The sequence below is a fragment of the Festucalex cinctus genome, chromosome 20, assembly GCF_051991245.1.
Source record: "Festucalex cinctus isolate MCC-2025b chromosome 20, RoL_Fcin_1.0, whole genome shotgun sequence".
In the NCBI taxonomy this organism is placed as follows: domain Eukaryota; kingdom Metazoa; phylum Chordata; class Actinopteri; order Syngnathiformes; family Syngnathidae; genus Festucalex; species Festucalex cinctus.
This window is the reverse complement of record NC_135430.1, coordinates 19995842-20015655: the sequence shown is the minus strand read 5'-3', so window position 1 is coordinate 20015655 and position 19814 is coordinate 19995842. Positions and strand designations below refer to the sequence as shown.

The 19814-nt window shown below is 38.0% G+C and overlaps 2 protein-coding genes and 1 non-coding gene across 3 annotated transcripts; 2 read left to right on the top strand and 1 right to left on the bottom strand.

Moving 5' to 3' along the window:
• Positions 1 to 2404: 2404 nt before the first annotated feature.
• Positions 2405 to 7953, top strand: bco1 (beta-carotene oxygenase 1). The gene is made up of 11 exons (XM_077509024.1): positions 2405 to 2552; positions 2635 to 2763; positions 2847 to 2976; positions 4207 to 4354; positions 4422 to 4572; positions 4797 to 5017; positions 5098 to 5355; positions 5425 to 5530; positions 5642 to 5736; positions 7359 to 7470; positions 7548 to 7953. Exons 1-11 carry the CDS (start codon positions 2495 to 2497, stop codon positions 7700 to 7702), a joined length of 1563 nt encoding a protein of 520 aa, XP_077365150.1. The 5' UTR covers positions 2405 to 2494; the 3' UTR covers positions 7703 to 7953.
• A 516-nt stretch (positions 7954 to 8469) lies between these two features.
• trnat-agu (transfer RNA threonine (anticodon AGU)) lies at positions 8470 to 8543 on the bottom strand. Its single transcript has one exon. It is a non-coding gene; the product is annotated as a tRNA-Thr (tRNA).
• A 231-nt stretch (positions 8544 to 8774) lies between these two features.
• Positions 8775 to 19542, top strand: marchf6 (membrane-associated ring finger (C3HC4) 6). The gene is made up of 25 exons (XM_077509300.1): positions 8775 to 9190; positions 10033 to 10132; positions 11020 to 11093; positions 11425 to 11568; positions 11739 to 11811; positions 11927 to 12095; positions 12210 to 12402; positions 13182 to 13243; positions 13332 to 13364; positions 13501 to 13552; positions 13971 to 14029; positions 14104 to 14184; positions 14270 to 14338; positions 14535 to 14609; positions 15577 to 15711; positions 15796 to 16016; positions 16133 to 16270; positions 16377 to 16593; positions 16864 to 16933; positions 17156 to 17337; positions 17465 to 17599; positions 17719 to 17808; positions 18537 to 18669; positions 18795 to 18930; positions 19025 to 19542. Exons 1-25 carry the CDS (start codon positions 9172 to 9174, stop codon positions 19113 to 19115), a joined length of 2751 nt encoding a protein of 916 aa, XP_077365426.1. The 5' UTR covers positions 8775 to 9171; the 3' UTR covers positions 19116 to 19542.
• The last annotated feature ends 272 nt before the right edge of the window (positions 19543 to 19814 follow it).

Here is a 19814-nt window from a genome sequence, read left to right as displayed (position 1 = left end):
TTGGGTACATTCGGTATTTTAGGTCATCATTCTCAATTTGAATGAGCCTAATCATCCTCGAAATTCGGAATGTTTTTAGAGAAAATACTTTTCTCATGCATTCATCGAGCAGTGTGGAAGAGGTTTCATAATAATAATAATGATGATGATGACGATGTATCAAAGGTTGCCACACTTATCTATGGTGTACGAAATCGCCACCCGAGCTCACGTACACAACGTGAAACTATCCAAAGGTAAAAGTGACGTCAAAAATTGTGACTTCACAAAGGCTACGTCCATTGTTTGGAAATAAATGATCAAATGTGCATTTTGAAAAAATGTGAAACATTTTGTCCACGTTATTTTTGTTCATGCATCCGTTGCAAAGGTTAATTGTGGAACATATAAAAGTTCAACAACTCAAATCTAGTGTTGTGCGCTCATATCTGTTGTGGACACTGTAAAGTTGACTAATTGGATTTGAATTACAAGGCTAGCGACAGTTGTAGAACTGTATTATTGTGATCATAGAAAAAAATATGGTTATGAAGTTGGTTAAGATAATGCCAACCAGTTGGCGTGCTGGGATTGGATTTGTCTATCATTGCCATCTTGTAAAATCATAAATTTAATCTGATTCTTCAGATAGCTGTTCCTAGAAATCAAACTTCTATGAAGTTTGATAACTTCATCCTGGGACGAGAATGTCAACAGGATGACCATGATTTTGCTTTTTATTTCTTGTATTTTTTTTTTGTTATGCTTGATTTACAGCATTGGCTCACATATTTATATGAATAGCAAGCAAGTTTGAGACATATCAATTTGCATCATAAGTGGCTTATAAACGGGTACCACTTCTATCAGTGTGAATTTCCTGGAATACCATCCTTATCTAATCTATGATATGTTATGGGTCATTTCATATATATCATTTGAATTATAATAATTTGTAAAAAAAAAAAAAAAAAGAAATTCAGAATATGGTTTCGATGGAGCAGCTGTGCGTGCACACGTATATCACCGATTGACATATTTTGACGTGGATGTGATATGATAAAACATAACTTTCCTAACATTAGCAAGACTTGTTATTCTTATCCGAGGATATCCAATTTCATGTTGTTATGTTGTGTTTTGACGCTGACGTGAACACAATTGTGTTGCATGAATTGAGGTCACGCAAATCTCACCTCAAAATCTGAAATCTGACTTAATTCATGAAGCACAACTATCTGTGTAACTTTATTAACATTTTTTTTTTTTTTTTTTTAAGCGTCAGAGAGGGGAAAAAACGCGCACAAGCGCTCCTTTGGTTTGTCAACAGGATGATGTTTATTTTTCCTACTTAAAAAAAGCACAACATCCTTCGTTCATCATTGCTCTAAAACAGGGCTGTCCAAACTTTTTCATTTGAGGGCCACATACAGAAAATCCGAAGGACGCAAGGGCCACATAACGTTATGAAGACAAATTGTGTTTAGTCCTAAAAATTGTACAAATAATTTACTTGTGCTTTTGCATATTTAGAAAAATGCTACAGTATATGAACCAATTTTTTCCAATTTATTTGTAATATGGCAGGAGGGTTATTATAGTTTTGGAAATTTTCATTTTAGTTTTTATTTTATTTTGAGTTTTGTTTTTTTTAAATTTAGTTAGTTTGAATTAGTTTTCAAGGTGGGTCTCTTAGTTTTAGTTCTTTAATAAATGCTTAATTTTAGTTTAGATAGTTTCGGTATTAGTTTTAGTTTTTTGTTTTTTTAAAATGTGTATTACTTGTGCACAATATTTAAAAAAAAAAAAAAAAACACCATGGGCGCTACGTCATTATTCCGCTTTATATCAAAATAAATCTACTAAAAAATCACATTTAAAAACATCCCCAAAGGCTCATGCATTAAATGTATTACCAAAGACTAAAATGAAGGACATTTTTGCTATAATTATAGGTAGTTTTATTTTAGTTTTGTAAACATAAAATGTAGTTTCAGTTAGTTTTCTTTTTTAAAAGCATCTTCGTTTTTATTTTATTTCGTTAACGAAATTGTTCTGAGTTTTAGTTTTTTCCGTTAGTTTTAGTTAACTAAAATCAACTTTAATAGCACCTGTATTTTTTGACACCCTCCCTTCTTACTTTGACTATCTCCAAACATTTTTTTTTTTTTTTTTTAATTTGAACTGAGTCAAATGCCATTTTTAGCACGTCGCGGGCTACAAAAAAAATGGACGGCGGGCCGCAAATGGCCCCCGGGCCATAGTTTGGACACCCCTGCTTTAAAATGAATGCATTGGGAACTTTATGTGGCTTGTACTAAGCAGAGGTGCACATTTGACATCATATGAAATAAATATATATATACACATGTCGTCAGTGTTTATGTTCCCACTTGCCGATTAGATAACGCTCGTCCTTTAGCCCCTCCCCTCGCAAAGAGCTTTTAAAAAGGAGTGGTTTGCATGTTGGGCTGTTTATTGCGACAGCTTCGCGTGCACTTGTCAGTCAGTCAACATGGACTTTTCCAAAAACGCGACAGAGCGGCCGGATCCTCTGAAGGCAGAAGTGAAAGGTATTTTCTATTTGGCGTCAGAAAAATTTAGCGCATTTAATGATGATTTTTTTTTTTTTTATGAATTTGCTTTTTGTTTTAGGGAACATCCCCCAATGGTTGCAAGGCACCTTATTGCGCAATGGGCCCGGGATCTTCTCAATTGGGGATACCAGCTACAACCACTGGTTTGACGGCATGTCCATCATGCACAGCTTCTCCTTCAAGGACGGTCGGTCTCTTCCATTTACATACTTTTCGACGAATAGTTAATTAACATGCTGTTTTTTGTTGGTGTTTGCTGCACTTTCACAGGTCAAGTGACCCACAGAAGTCGCTTCCTGAGAAGCGACACCTACAACGCCAACATGGAGTCCAACCGAATTGTTGTGTCCGAAATGGGAACGATGGCATATCCAGACCCGAGCAAAAACTTCATTGTCAAGTAAAGTGTCGGCTCGTGATTGTTATCTGAACACTCCTGTTAGGTTTCTTCGTCAGCAAGGGCGATAATGCTCACGGGTCACTTTGACCCGCGCTATGTTTAATGTTCCAAAAGCGTTGTGATCATTATAGCTCATAATTAACATAAATAAATAAATAAAAATACTCATTTGTAGCCTTCAACTTTAAACTGGGTCACTTTGACCTGGGCTATGTTTAATCGAAAGCATTTTTGATCAACATGTAACATTTGAAATGAAAGCGTGTCAAAATGAACCATTTTAAACGTTGATGAAAAGTTTCATAACAAAAAAAATACATTTGTACGTTTTCACCCTTAAAATGGGTCAGTTTGACCCGGAATTTTTAATATTCCAAAACATGCCAATAAATATTTTTATTTTTATTTTTATTTTTATTTTTATTTTTATTTTTATTTTTATTTTTATTTTTATTTTTATTTTTATTTTTATTTTTATTTTTATTTTTATTTATTTATTTACAGTTAGTTGATATCAAGTTTCATAGGGAAAAAAAAACTAATTGTTGGGTCAGTTTAACCCGGAATTTTTAATATTCCAAAACAAGCCAATAAACATTATTTTTAGCTTATTGTAATGCATTTTTATTGTATATATGTGTAAATTATTTATTTTTTTACAGTTATCAAGTTTCATAGAAAAAGAAAAACAAATTGTTGGGTCAGTTTGACCCGTAGTTTTTAATATTCCAAAACAAGCCAATAAACATTATTTCTAGCTAATTATTACCCATTTACATTGTATGTATGTGGAAATTAATATTTTTTTGCAGTCAGTTGATGTCAAGTTTCATAGCAAAAAATAAATAAAAAATTGTTGGGTGAGTTTGACCCAGAATTTTTAATATTCCAAAACAACCCTATAAACATTGTTTATAGCTTATTAATACCCATTTTCATTGAACACTTTGGAAAGAATTTTTTTTATAGTCTGTTGATGTGAATTTTCATAGCAAAAAAAAAATAAATGTTTAGTCAGTTTGACCAGTACATTTTCAATTTTCCAAAAAGCATACAGAGAAACATTGTTATCGCTCATACTGCTGATTATGAACTGTTTTCATTGCAAATATGTTGAAGCAGACCATTTGTGACTGTTTGTCTGTGCCAGCTTCAAAGTGGCTCATTTTGACCCACAAGATAATCGTAGTTTGAAAAAAAAAAAAAAAGTTTTTCCCTTTTTTTTTGAAGGGCAATCACCTTCCTGAACCACACGGTGCCCGACTTCACTGACAACGGAGCCAGCAATTTTATCAAATACGGTCAGGATTATTTTGCCACCTCAGAAACCAACTACATTCGGAAAATTGACCCAGTTACCCTGGAAACTCAGGATAAGGTAAGGCTTTAAAAAAAAAAAAAAAAAGTGATAGTTTCCGTGAAGTGTATAAATCATGTCCACTCAGGTGGACTATATGAAGTTCGTCCCAGTGAACTTGGCTACGTCTCATCCACACTACGACAAGGAAGGCAACGCTTACAACATGGGCACTTGTATAGCTGAAAAGGGCAAGACGAAATACCTGCTGTTCAAAGTCCCCGTCCTTTCTCAGAAAGGTAAATGAGGACGTGCTCTATTTTTTTTCCCCCTACAACTCAATTGCCTGGATCCTTATCTGCAAGTCAAAATGCAAGAAGGCAGGCAAGAGAGACTTCGTGCACAATTTCTGTATGTCAACACAGATATGTCGGGGAAAAAAAACTGACGTCAAAAAAAAATGTTGACACAGCAAAAAAAACAAAAAAAACAAAAGTTATTGTTCAAACTTTTTTGGCCACAGACAAAGACAAGAAAGTCGGCGCTCTGAAGAACGCGGAGGTGATCTGCTCGGTCCCCTGCCGGTCCCTCCTGACGCCGAGCTACTATCACAGCTTCGGCATGACGGACAACTACTTCATCTTCATGGAGCAGCCCTTCAAACTGGACATCCTCAAGATGGCCACCGCCTACATGAGGGGTGTCAACTGGGCCAGCTGCCTCAAGTTCCATCCGGAAGAAAATGTAAGGTTGCTTTTACTTGAGCACACTGGTTAAAAAAAATAATAATAAAATGTAAAAAAAAAAATCCAATTTCCCTTCAGACTTTGATCCACCTGATCGACAGAAAAACAGGCAAAGAGGTGGAGACCAAATACTACACGGAAGCAGTGGTCGTCTACCATCACGTGAACGCTTTCGAGGTGGACGGTTGCGTCATATTCGACGTCATCGCCTACAAGGACGACGGCCTCTACGAGATGTTTTACCTGAGCAAGCTGAAGGAACAACCGGGATCTGACGATAAAAGCTACTCCAAACCGAGCTATCGGAGATTTGCGCTTCCTGTTCAACCAAACAAGGTGAGAAAGACGACGACAAATTGGACTTTGGCGCCGAAAGGGGGATGCTGAGCTGTACTCGGTGCGCAGGCTGCGGCGATCGGGGAGAACCTGGTGAAAGTGACGTGCACCACGGCCACAGCGGTGAAAGAGAAGGAAGGCAAACTAACATGCCAAGCAGAGGTTCTCCGCGGAGGTAAAGTTCATGCCGGTTTCAGCAACTTTCATGTAAAAAAAATGGATCTTTGACGACTATAACCGTCAATGGCAGTGAATGAGTTAAAAGTCACATTTTTATCTTCATCAGGGATTGAGCTGCCGCGAATTAATTACGATGTCAACAGCAAGCAACACCGCTTCGTGTATTGCAACTGCGTTGAGGAATCGGCGCTCTCAAAAGAGGTAAAATTCGGATTTGACAATTGGAATTCCTTTGACTTGGGAGGGCATTTTTAAATCAGCAGAGTAGTTAATTTTGTTCACGAAAACTAAACGAAAGTATTTTTGTCAACACACCTGGCATTTTTTTTAAAGTTGACTAAATAAAAACGAGACGAGGTTGACTAAACTATATGATAAAAACTAACACGCATGATTGAAACTGGACTAAAAAGCAAGAAAAATGTCTGATAAAATGAACACGACACCAGAGTCTTAAAAGTAAGGAAGTACATTGTTCGCAGCAACATTGTTATTCCAAATAACATAAATGACAAAACCACAAAGGTGGGAAATCGTTTAATGTCGACTTAAAACAAAACGAACCCCTCATGGCCTTGATTACTGCACCCGTGGATTGTCTATCGTTTGGCAATGCTAAGCGCAAGCGCTAACGCAAACAATGGGATGAAAGGAAGTCCATTCGACTTGGTTAGCATCGGAAATACACTTTCAAGAGCTTCCCCTCATTCTGAGCGTACGTCCAAATCACTGCTCTGACGTCAGAGAGGGGGGAAAAAACGCGCACAAGCGCTCCTTTGGTTTGTCAACAGGATGATGTTTATTCTTCCTACTTAAAAAGCACAACATCCTTTCGTTCATCATTCCTTTAAAACGAATGCATTGGGAACTACACGATCTCAACTCAACTTTATGTATGAGCAAAGTTTTGTGGCTTGTACTAAGCAGTTCAACAAAGTCTTAAATTTAGATAACATAATACACTAGATTGTAAATTGTCACTTATAAACATCCCCGTTTGTGGTCATAAATAGGGGTGTGCTCAAAATATCGCTACGGCAATATATCGTTGCGGGCCTCATTACAATATACGCGTGTCGATACGCAGGCGTCAGAATCGATATTGCTCGTTAACCTTAAATAGGCAGTTATCGATTGCCTTTGCAGCTTGCATTGTACCTAAAAAATAAAAAACCCAGCAGCTTCTTTGAAGTTAATTGCCTTCAATTAATGCAAAATTAGCTCACCAGTGATTGGACACAAAAATGAAAGCAGAGGAAGAATATTATTTATTTACTTATAAACTCAACAAGTGGCACGTGTCTTAATGGACCAATTTTCGTATATTTCGTTTAAAAACGAAATAGAATGTGTCACATGAAAAAAAAAATGCTGTTTTTATTTCCCAAAATATTTCCACAAATGTATTTTTATGTTTTAAAAAGCGTGTACTATGCTGTTACGTTTACTTTCAGGATACAAGTAGCAAGCTTGGATACTGCATTTATAATCAACCAATTCACCTCAAGTGTGTTAACTCATTGACTCCCAGCCATTTTCACAAAAGTATTTTTTCTTTTCTCATTTTCAACATGGCCATGGTTGATCTCTTATACTCTGCTGCCACCTGCTGGCCGTTTGTGTAATAACTACCATTTCTTCAACTGTTCTTTGCAGTTGAGAGGCTTCATCAAAGCCTTCTGTATGCTCTAGCATTAAAAAAAAAAAAAAAAAAAACATAAAAAAACGTATAAATACGTCTTTGGGACACTTAAAACATTTAAAATAGAACGAATTTATACGTTTTTGGGAGCAAATGAGTTAATCTGATCTTTTTGTTGTAGATTGCCAAATTTGACACCGAAACCAAGCAGCTGTTGACCTGGAGTGAAGACAACTGCTGGCCCTCCGAGGCGGTGTTTGTCCCCAGGCCGAATGGCGAGTCAGAGGACGATGGTAAGCATATTGTGTGGTTGGTTCATTATAACAACATGAACATTACAACTCTTAACAACTTTTTCTTCTTCCTGTAGGTGTGGTTTTATCATCTGTAATCAACACCAATCGCGACCAGTCAAACTTCATCTTGGTTCTTGATGGGAAAACATTCAAGGAAGTAGCTCGAGGTTACGTCAACGCAGAACTTCACAAGGACATGCATGGATTTTTTATCCCCCAAGGGAATTAGTCACTTATAATTTAGTGTGCATCAGTCTACATTTGAGGGGAAAAAAAACAATCTTTTGTCAATGTGAAGTATGTAAATTATACTACGGACTACTAGACAAAAGTGATGTACGTAGATTGTATCAAAATGTTCTGGCAGGATTTTCATAATTTTGCATATTGGTGAAAATGTGTGGATTAAATCCATTTTATTATTGTGCATATGACCAAGTCATTTGGCTGTAAAACGCCATTATGTAAAAGAAGACCATTATGAAATAAAAACTGACTTTGTAAAACAGCGTTTTCTTATCTCATAAAACCTTTGAAAATAAATTAAATGTCATTATTTTTTTAAGTATGACGTTGTTAAAATAATCATTATGAAATATTTAACCAAAATAAAAATATTTGTTACGTATTAAAGAATAGCATAACACTTTTGATAATAATACCAACACCTCATTTTTAAATGTAATGGCCATATTACATAATTGCCTGTTATTTATCAAAAGAAAGGTATTTCAAAAAGGCCTTTTTATTTATTGAATTTTGACACTTTTGGGCTTCCATAAGTCAAGAGTTTGAACACTCCGGTAAAACGAAACAGAAGCTGGTTACAGCACCGCCACCTGGCGGTCGGGAGGGACGAAATAGATCCGGTCGGTGATAAACGTACAAATCTAGTGACACGTTTCTGTAAGATGGTTACGTCATTTACCTCATAAGTCAATCAATTGTAATACAGTATACAAATACAAAGTACTACACTATCCTTTGTTCCTGAAAAGGTACCGCTGGGATTCGAACCCAGGATCTCCTGTTTACTAGACAGGCGCTTTAACCAGCTAAGCCACGGCGCCTGTCTACCAAGATTGAAGAGATAAAGATAAACAATTAGAATAGTGGAAAATGCCATTTCTTTAAATTGGAATTGTGAGTTACATTTTCAACACAAGCAAGACAACTCAAAAGTAGAGGGTTTGAATCAAAAGCCTTTAAACGCGCTCGTTGTAATTTACTCTCCGATACACTAGACGGCGGTATAGTTTGCTTTCAGGTGACTTCTTGTTTTAAGGAAGAAGACGGGGCGAAAAAAAACTGTTGTGACAGGAGCTCCGGCCTATGGCGCATGTGCAGTTAGGCTTCAGCAAGCCATTTGTCTTTTTCACTTTTTATCAACTGTCTGTCATTACAATCTTACAGGAGATGTGGTGTTTCTCGTGTGAACTAGGATAAAAACGACATCGTGAAATAAGCAACGTCTTTTAGATGTCAAAAATCGCACACGGCAGAGAATCAAGCCAGCCGGGAGTTTCTTTCTGTTGGGGAACCATTTTCTGTTCGCCAATGCATTCTGACCCATAAGGTGAACGTTGTACGCGTCTCGCTAGCTTGACTTGGCTAAGCTAAGCTAACTCGTCTGTCGTTGATGGGTTCGCTGAACGAACTGCACCTGCAAGAAACAGCGACAGTTGATTTGTGAACAACATGGACACGACCGAAGAAGGTAAACGGGGGTCTCTTCATGTCTTCGTTATCGTTTCTTAGCTTTTGATCAGAGTGATCGTAAGCACATCATCGAGAAGCACACTAAGGTGGCCTGCTAGTGCTTAACCGGCTAACATTCGAGCTTAACGACGTAATATTGTCGTGGAGAGCGAATTCACGATGCCGAGTAAAGGTTACTAAACAGTAGCATGTGTCAGGTGGACTTTAAACAAAAATAACGTACTACGATGAAATTGTAGCACGGACTAGAAAGTGATGTCATCAGCCGTCCGTAGCACAGTCGGTGGCCACTTCATTAGGCACACCATCTAAATTGTGCAATTTGTTAGAACTGAATGTTACTGTCAATCAAAAGAGTAGTAACTGGATGTTCTGTCTGGTTTTTATTGTACATTTGTACCAAATCAATTGTTCACTGGATATTCTCATCTCATAGAGCTGTACAATGTAAATAACCCAGTCCGTGTTGCAGTGTAGTGTAAGGATCACCAATCTATTAAAATGTAGAGCTACTTCTTGGATACTGATAAGTGTGAAGGATTCATGCATTGATTTCTCACAATTTCTAATGATTTAATAAGGTAGGGGGGAACATGTATATATCAATATTTCCATTAATGTAGTGTACATTTTTAAATGATCACTTCTGCAATGTCCCATTGCTGGTGAGGTATTTTTAGAACATACACATGGCTACTCATGTGGTCCATCCACCACTCGTGCAGGCAAATCACCATATATTTCTTTTTTTTCTTGTTAATTGTTTTTGGTTCTACTATTGAATGGAAAGTAAAAAAAAAAACGGTCTTGGTTTTCTGTGTGTGATATTTCCACTCTCAGCGGATATTTGTCGTGTCTGCCGCTCCGAGGGGACCCCAGACAAACCCCTCTATCATCCTTGTGTTTGCACCGGCAGCATTAAGTTCATTCACCAGGAATGGTAAGTGAAAACGATCAATACTCAACAAGAATATAATCAATTTCTTAAAATCCCGAATGACAGACATAGACAAAGACAACATTCAATAGCTATTTTTGTTATTATTCTTTTACATTAACGTTTTTTTTTAGTCATTAGCATTGACTGCGACTCAGTGATACGAGGAAAATGTGGATCCCAGTGTGGGAGTAACTGTTTTAGAAAATATCTCGCTCGAGCTATTTTTAGTGTCATTAGTTAAGGATTTGTGTTTCCCCTGGATCTTGAAGCCACTAGGTAATGATCAGATCAGGTTTATGGTCAGATTAGTAAACTCCAAAAGGATTTTTCATTTTTGTAAGGGATTTTGATTTTTGTTATGTCAGACCGGGATACCTCAGAGGAAAAGTTTGAACATTATTGGATCTTCGCTAGCATAAGGGAAGACTAGTCAGAGAGCAGCTTTTCTTTCTCCTCATGGTTAGATGCTGCTCACATTATAGAACTGAGGGATGGATTTGGCAACGTAACAATCAAACCAGCCCAAACATAATGTGTTGTGTTCTCGTATCCTGTTCATCGCCGATAAAAGGGTGGGGCTGGGGAACAGGTGGATAACTGCTGTATAGAGGAAAAAAGTCTGGATGTTTCTGAGCAGTTGTTGAAATCCACAATGAATGTTTTTGACTCTCAAATCACCCCACTAGAACAACTAAGAGCAGAACAATATTTGTTCCAAGTTAAACAATGTAAATAATCCTGACCAATGTTCCCATTCATTTCATTGTTTTTGTTGGGCTAATGGCAGATTTCTCAAAGACACAACTTTACTAGGAATTGAAGTTTTCGACCAATAAAGATGGCATTTAATTTATAATCATTTTCACCTTCAAAATTCTGTTTTGCAGTTTGGTCCAGTGGCTGAAACACAGCAGGAAGGAGTATTGTGAATTATGCAAGCACAGATTTGCATTCACACCAAGTAAGTGCTTGCGGTCGTAATAGCGCGTCCATTTTGATGTATGAAACAGAGCCTCATGTTTCTCACATTATATGCTATATATTGCTCTCTGATTGATTTTAACTGTGTAGCTATACTTGGGTGGGAATAGATTTATCTCTTTTTGCATAGTTTTTAATTGTCAGGTTTAGCACAATAGTAATAATGACTGTCGGAAAAATTAGCTTGTTTTCCACTGTTGAAAATTGCTTTAAAAGTGCTTGGCAAGTGTTTGAATTTCAGTCACAAATACGTCTGAAATGCTAATAGATTTGCACATTTGAATATGGAAATCATTCTGTATCTTTTGCAGTCTACTCCCCAGACATGCCGTCACGCCTGCCCATTCAGGACATTTGCGCCGGCCTGCTGACGAGCGTGGGCACAGCCATTCGCTACTGGTTCCATTACACGCTGGTGGCTTTTGCTTGGCTTGGCGTGGTTCCTCTCACCGCATGTGAGTAATCAGTGTCGAGTTTGTGTCCGTGTTCGCCTGGCCATACTCCCCTGTAAATATTGGGACTCGAGCTCTTATGTTCACGGCTGAACTAGTGTCCGAGAATGACCATTTTGCAACCATCACATCATAAAATGTAGATAAATGATCTTTTTTGTCATCTGTTTCAGGTCGCATCTACAAGTGTCTTTTTACTGGCTCTGTGAGCTCACTTCTGACACTGCCGTTGGACATGCTCTCCACGTGAGTGATGATCTTAATAGCATTTTGCAGCAACATACACACCAAATTTTACTAAGAGGAAAAAAAACAAACTTTCTGGTGTGTAATTATTTCATTTTTTTCCCCCTTTCTGCAGAGAGAACCTGCTGGCAGACTGTCTACAGGGCTGCTTCGTGGTTACTTGCACCCTGTGTGCATTTATTAGCCTGGTGTGGCTCAGGGAGCAGATAGTCCATGGTGGCGCTCCGCAGTGGTTAGAGCAGCACCAGCCTCCGCCGCCCAATGCAGCCGGACAAGCCAATGAGGTGCCTTATTTGATTCATTGCGCTATTTATTTTTTAAAGCTGATGTGCGTAATGGTGCACTCTATGTAAACGCAACACCGTATCCGTGTCAAATCATCAATTTTGTCACGTCAGGCACAAGCGGCGGGCCCAGGAGCAGCAGATGAACCCCCTGCTAACCAACCGGCTCCTGCAGAGCCGCCAGCCCAGAACGAGGCAGAGCCCGAGCCCCCTGATCCACCAGAGCAGGGCGACGACCCCGAGCTGGAGGAGGAGGAGGAGGAAGGAGTCGCTGCCGAAGATGCCGACCCGAACAATGGAGCACAAGGTCAGAGTACAAGTTTATGTTCCCACACATTTGATATTATATCAATACGGGTGATGCAATGAATCGAAATTAATTTACAATTTCAATTATTACACTCCACAATTACAATATCAGCATAATCATAAAAAAAAGATTACTTTTTGAGTTATATATTTGCATCTTAATATAACTAATTTCATAAATTTTGTTTCATCCAAAAAGTTCTTGCATTAAAGAATTTAATATTTCTTTTATTTTTTTTGTTTTTTACGTTTGTAAACATTTTCTTGTTTTTTTTTGTTTGTTTGTTTTTGTTTTTGTTTTTACCAAAAAAACAAAACAAAAACAAATATGTCATTATAAATATATATATATTATTATAAATTCTTTTTGGTCCAAAAGGAACTTACATAATTATGGTGTTTCTATTTTTTAATTGGTCTTAATACTTTTAAATATGTAAATATTATCTTGTTTTGTATCAAAAAATAAAAAATAAATAGTCGTCCTACAGCACAGTGGGCCAGATTGCACTCCAACTTTTTTGTCAACATAAATAAATAATATATTGCTGTAAATTCTGATTGGTCTATTTTTTTTTTTAAATGCTTCAACATTTTCTTGTTTTGTACCAAAAAATAATTGTTTGAATAATTGTGATTTCAATTATTGCCAAAATAATCGTGATTATTATTGTTCCCATAATCAAGCAGCTCTAATATAAATCCATGTTTCCTGATGACAAATTTGGACCTAACATCCTCTGTTATTATATTAAATGTGGAAATATATCCTTGCAGATGACATGAACTGGAACGCTTTGGAGTGGGACCGAGCGGCTGAGGAGCTCACCTGGGAAAGGGTAACTGTATTATATTGCACATTTTATGGAATTCTGTTGTTTAAAAAGCAAATTAAACAGTCACATTCTGTTCATTATTTTTTTTTAGATGCTTGGCTTGGATGGCTCACTGGTTTTTCTGGTAAGTTTTGTCCATATTTATGAAAGCAGTGATTCCCAACTACTGTGCCATGTCACACGAATGTGATGTTTAGAGCTCCTCAAATGTGCCATGGCAATTTTTCTCCTGAAAAATATGTGCCTTGACTGTCCTGCAGGAGCATGTATTTTGGGTGGTGTCTCTCAACACACTCTTCATCTTGGTGTTTGGTAAGTATGCATATCAATGTGACTAGAACGTGTTCTCATCATAATCCATCAACTGTGCCAAAACAGAGAATGAGGTCTTACTAGTTGCCAAATGTAATAAATCTTCATCCTTGGGTTTGTAATTTTCATCGTTTTATGTGCGTGTTTGCGTAGCATGTCGAATGATAGTGAAATAGCAAACGACACAAAACTAAACACGTCAGAAATTTCGACTGTAACAGCTTGCTAACTGAATCAGGTTGCTGGATGAGGGTGCTAACATTAGCCAAGATTGTGCACCCTTCCAAAGGAAGTCTGAAAGGCACTTTATAGTGATACTGACTCACACATTAAACTGTGATGTCGATTTGTCTCCAGTACCATATTTATGTAAAGTCTTTGCATACCCTCTAATATGTGTATTTCTCTCCTCTGACAGCATTTTGTCCCTACCACATTGGACATTTCTCTGTTGTGGGGCTTGGCTTTGAGGAATATGTAAGACATTGTTTTCATAACCTACATTTAAAAAAAGAAATAGTTTTTGACTCTTCTTAATATTTTTGCTTCAGGTTCAAGCATCCCATTTCGAAGGCTTAATTACAACCATCGTTGGGTACATACTGCTGGCCATGACACTTATCCTGTGTCATGTATCCTTCCACAGCACATGCACAAATGCATATTAAAGATGTGTTTACGAGTTTCTGGTGTTGGTTCTTAACGAGGATCTTTTAGGGATTGGCCGCTCTGGTCCGGTTTCAGCGCTCCCGACGTCTCCTAGGAGTCTGTTACATTGTTGTCAAGGTAACCTGTCAGCAGACAAGCATGCATGAGTTTCGCTTGTAGAGGCACACAGTGTTCTGTAACTGTGAATCAGTGTCTCAGTATACTTCAGGAAGCTGCACAGAAAATATCTCAACTAATAAACATTATTTTTTTTTGCATAATGTTGTGATTATTCTTATTACAAATGGCATTCTTCATTATTTCATGGTTGTAGGTCTCCCTGCTGGTAGTTGTGGAGATTGGTGTTTTTCCCCTCATCTGTGGTTGGTGGCTCGACATCTGCTCTCTTGTAAGAATCTTGTTTGTACAGTTCATTCATCTTGTGTTTAAGCACATTTTGTCGTTTATGGCACTACTTGAAGTAGATTCAATGAAGGCCAAGGTTTCTTATTTTATTGTTTTTCTATCATTCAGCTCAATAGAAAAAAATGTAACCTAGAAAGAACTGTTAAGTTGAGTCTCAGCAATCACTTACATATTGACATTTAGTTATGAAAGAAACGGCTTTGTCATTTGCATTTACTTGCTCTCCAACACGTTCAAGGAAAAACCACACGTTGCTTGTCCCGAAGTAAAGCTGACATCGACGACAAATAAACTTTGGCTGCGTGGAATCAAATGCCTTTTATCTTCATCAATTTGCTATAAATAGGATGTGGCTCGTAGTCCTTGTAATTCAAAACGATGTCCAAAATAGAATAAACGGTGCGTTCGCAAGAGAATACTGTCATTTCTTAAATTAGCCTTTTTTTTTTTTTAATTTCTTTTATTCTATTATAGTTTTAATTATTTAATAAATGCTTAGTTTTCGTATAGTTTTAATTATTTTCAGTATTAGTTTTATTTATATATTTTAAATGTGTATGACTTGTGTGCAGTATTAAAAAATCACCAAGGGAGTGACGTCATATGAAGGTGTTTTTCTATTGGCTGCTGCTAGATGACGTCATTTCTGTGTGACATACTTTCAGACGTTCTTATTCCGGTTAATCTAAAAATAAATTACTTAAAATCACATTTAAAATCATCCCCAAAGGTTCATTCATTAAATTAATCACCAAAGACGAAAACGAAGGAAGTTTTTGCTATAATTATAGTTTTGTAAACATAAAATGTAGTTTGTTATTTTCTTTAAAAAAAATAATAATAATTTTCGTGTTTATTTTATTTTGTTAACGAAATAGTTTTTTTGAGCTTTTTTCGTTAGTTTTAGTGAACTAAAATAACCTTTCCTTTTATAAACCTTTGACTCGCAGGAGATGTTTGATGCTTCTCTGAAAGATCGAGAGATGAGTTTCAAGTCAGCACCTGGCACCACCATGTTCCTGCACTGGCTTGTTGGGATGGTCTACGTCTTTTACTTTGCTTCTTTCATTCTACTTTTAAGAGAGGTAAGCCCATTTGAATCCGATGATATTGTTGACAATGGAAATATGTCGAATTTGCTGACTTTTTTTTTTCCCCACTCTTGTCAGGTGCTGAGGCCTGGAGTGCTGTGGTTTCTGAGAAACCTCAACGACCCCGATTTTAACCCAGTGCAGGAGATGATTCATCTTCCCATTTACAGACACCTGCGGCGCTTCATTCTGTCAGTGGTGGTGTTTGGTTCCATAGTGCTGTTAATGCTGTGGCTGCCTATCAGGTTGATTAAACTACTGATGCCCACCTTCCTGCCGTACAACGTCATGCTCTACAGGTAGACTAATACTGGTTGTCTTGTTGTTTTAACAGAAGTAAATATGTTGAACTGCAGCTATTGAGCTTTCATATGCACATTGTTGAAAGGGCCTTTTCTGAACCTTTGTCCCTCAGCGACGCCCCAGTCAGCGAGCTGTCTTTGGAGCTATTATTACTTCAGGTGGTGCTGCCAGCTTTATTGGAGCAAGGGCATACTCGCCAGTGGCTCAAAGGCTTAGTCAGGGCCTGGACAGTCAGTGCTGGATATTTATTGTAAGTCCCAAAGCTGCTGTTCTGCTTCAATGCACTCATCATATTTTCATTTCGACTATGATGATTTTTTTTTTTATTTTTGATGTTGTCATCTGTGCCATCGCAGAGATCTCCACTCCTACCTCCTCGGGGAGCAAGAGGACATTGATGCTAACCAGCCGGTGAACAACAACAACAACCCTCCCCCGGGACAACATAACAACAATAACAACCCGCCACCAGCAGTTGGCGAGGGGCTGCACGCGGCCCACCAGGCCATCTTGCAGCAGGGCGGGCCAGTGGGCTTCCAGCCGTACCACAGACCTCTCCGCTTCCCGTTCAGAGTGAGATGATCCCATTTTTCCATGTTTTTTCGTGCTGCTCGTGCCCCATAGTAGTTCCTCTATAATTACGACAACAAGGAACATGTGTTAAATTTAACCTCAACTACAGTTTTGCATGAGAGAACGAGAACGCCCTCATTATTTTCCTTCAAATTCACAAAGGCGTGGTTCCCACTGGAGAAGCTTGTGAAGTATTTTTAGTTGATTTGTTTTCAGTTGGTCTGTACTTTTGAGGCATTAACACTTAAACATGACTTCTCTTTCCTCTAGATTGTGCTACTGATAGCATTTATGTGCATCACCTTGCTCGTGGCTAGTCTTGTGTGCCTGACTCTACCAGGTGAGAGAGAGAACACAGATAGCTTTTTTTTTTCCCCTCATATTGCACTCATCCACACTCATACACTCACCACAATTGAATGTTCTCTTTATTTATAGACTAGTGTGATGTTTTCCAGTTCTATTTTTAGCTCAAATTGCAATTCATTTTCTCATCCAGGCCACATGACCACCTTGAAGTTGAATTAATGAGGAGATACTGAGTTATTTTTATTTTTACTAGTGTTCACCGGACGCTGGCTGATGTCCTTCTGGACCGGAAGCTCTAAAATTCACGAGCTGTACACGGCAGCTTGCGGCCTGTATGTCTGCTGGTTGTCCATCCGCGGAGTCACGGTGTTGCTGGCTTGGATGCCCCAAGGACGCACTGTCATTGTGCACAAAGTTCAGGAGTGGACATTCATGGTGGGTGTTAGGAGTGTCATTGTAATTGTAATTGTAACCTGCCTGATTTTTTTTTTTTTTTTTTCTGATGATGAAAAAAGTAATTGTCCTGTTTACTCATCCAGCGTGAAATGACATGTTTGTGCAGATCTTCAAAACTTTGGTCGTTGCTCTGCTGGTTGCTGGAGTCATCCCACTGTTGTTGGGTCTGCTGTTTGAGCTGGTCATTGTCGCGCCGCTCAGAGTGCCTCTGGATCAAACGCCGCTTTTCTATCCCTGGCAGGTAATTTCCCGAGCGCGATTAACAAAATATCTCATCAGTTTTCCTTTAGGAGCATAGCATCAGGAATATCCTGTGAATCATTCATCCCCCTCCCCGCCACCACCCCCTTTTATCTGCAGGATTGGGCTCTTGGAGTGCTTCATGCCAAAATCATTGCAGCCATTACCCTGATGGGTCCTCAGTGGTGGCTGAAGACCGTTATTGAACAGGTAAATTATTTTTTTTGTCCCAATTGGAGAATAGGGGTGTCAAAATGAGTGCATTAATTTGGAGTTAATTTAAAGTTCTTATAATGTCACTAAATTTTTTTAAATGTGTGATTAATGACTGCATCTTACTTGGAAAGCCTGTAGTGGGGGAATTCCAGTCGCAACGCAGCAGACCTATCCATGTCAAAATTTTACAGTAATAAATTTAATAATAATGCATGAATTTGTGGAGGCTGGTGTCAATTTGCATTTTACAATTTTAAAAATATGCATTATTTCACAAGTTACTTCTTGTTAAAGATTAGCTCTTAATATGAAAAGAAAAATGCACCGAGCTGTCACCAATGTCTTACAAATGCAATTATGCCATCTAGTGGCAGAATAATTACCTCAAGACAAATCAGTAGCACTTTTTTTTTTTTTTTTTAACTTTAGCTCAGTTTTATGAATTAGGAAATTACTGTATCTGAGTAAAAGACGCAGCCATGTTTATATTAGTTTAAAAATGTTTCCACATGTTTACAAGAGTATGAAAACAGCGCTAGCGGGAAAAAAAGATTATTGTACATTTAAAACAGATATAAAATTTGCGATTAATGGTGCGTTAACTTGAAGTTATGCAATTAATTTTGATTAAAACTTTTTATCACCTGACACCCCTAGTTTTTTTGTGTCATTGAAGCAATTAAATTTCGTTTTTACTTCTGGTATTTCACGCCCCCTTCCAGGTGTACGCTAATGGAATTCGCAACATTGATCTTCATTTCATCATCCGTAAACTGGCAGCACCAGTCATCTCAGTCCTGCTGCTGTCCCTGTGTGTGCCCTACGTGATTGCGGCCGGAGTGGTGCCCGCTGTTGGTGAGTGTCTGAACATCTTCAAAAATGCTTTGGCCACTGAAGTCGAACAAGTTTATTCAGCACATATTCTTTCTGTCAAAACTGTTGTTGTTATTCTTTACATGTTAAATCTGTTGCTCCCACAGGGGTGACCCCCGAGATGGAGATTTTAATGCAGAGGAGAATCTACCCGTTCCTCTTGATGGTGGTCTCACTTATCGGCATCCTGTCCTTCCAAATTCGACAGTTTAAACGCCTTTATGAGCACATCAAAAATGACAAGTAAGGACGTTTTAGCGTAGTAAGTGGTACGCTTTTTATGAATTGTGGGTTCAGTGTTGAAATTTGATATTCATGAAATCATTTTTGCGTGCAGGTACCTGGTCGGCCAAAGGCTTGTCAACTATGAAAGGAAAGCAGGAAGAGCAAGCGCAGCAGTCCCCCCCTCCAACCCCGTCATAGAATAGATTTTCAACCATGACCCTGCATTCATGACACGCCCTCCCCACTTTTGATTTGATCAGTCACTGGATTGTAATCCTTTTTTAGACTCTCCATTGCATCTTGGTTGATTTCATCATGGATGTTCTTCAGTCCCCTGATTTCCCTTGAATGCCCATCACAGTTGGCAAGGGAAACGTGTATTATAATTATGGGACAGCAATGTAATCTCCTCAAACGGAGTGAGTGCGAGAGGGAGGTTTTTGATTTGACTTATTGTCTGTCATTCTCACCTTGCTTTGGAAAGTGCTGCCTGATAATTGTACATCTGTAAATACTTTGAATGCAGATTTTGTCTTAAAAAAAAGAAAGAAGAAGAAGACATGGAAAAATGTGATTACCATTGTACATCTTAAAAGTGTATGTATAATTTATTAAATCAAACCAGCAATGTCTTGTTGTTTTTATGACAAATGTCATGTAAATTATGATTTGACATCAGGAAGTGCTGGGAATTTGCATTGTTTTGCCAAGTTAAAAGCACAATTTTTTTTCTGGAAAAGCATGATCAAAATGCAACATGAGATGGTGGTGGTGTTTCCTTCAAGAATCAAGAAAAATCTACATTTCTTTGCATCAATAGCATTATTGGCAGTTTCTAACTGCCGTTTGCAGATAGGTAAAAGGGGAAATTTAATATTAACATTTCAACTGAGTCCACCAGA

What these genes read in the sequence shown, in the direction of transcription:
- marchf6 (XM_077509300.1), top strand. An exon ending in AGGAGCTCACCTGGGAAAGG is followed by an intron (nt 13,244 to 13,331) that starts GTAACTGTATTA and finishes ATTTTTTTTTAG; the next exon opens with ATGCTTGGCTTGGATGGCTC. An exon ending in TCTGTTACATTGTTGTCAAG is followed by an intron (nt 14,339 to 14,534) that starts GTAACCTGTCAG and finishes TCATGGTTGTAG; the next exon opens with GTCTCCCTGCTGGTAGTTGT.
- bco1 (XM_077509024.1), top strand. Translation starts at nt 2,495, where the DNA reads ATGGACTTTTCCAAAAACGCGACAGAGCGGCCGGATCCTCTGAAGGCA. An exon ending in CCCTGGAAACTCAGGATAAG is followed by an intron (nt 4,355 to 4,421) that starts GTAAGGCTTTAA and finishes ATGTCCACTCAG; the next exon opens with GTGGACTATATGAAGTTCGT. An exon ending in TGGCGAGTCAGAGGACGATG is followed by an intron (nt 7,471 to 7,547) that starts GTAAGCATATTG and finishes TTCTTCCTGTAG; the next exon opens with GTGTGGTTTTATCATCTGTA.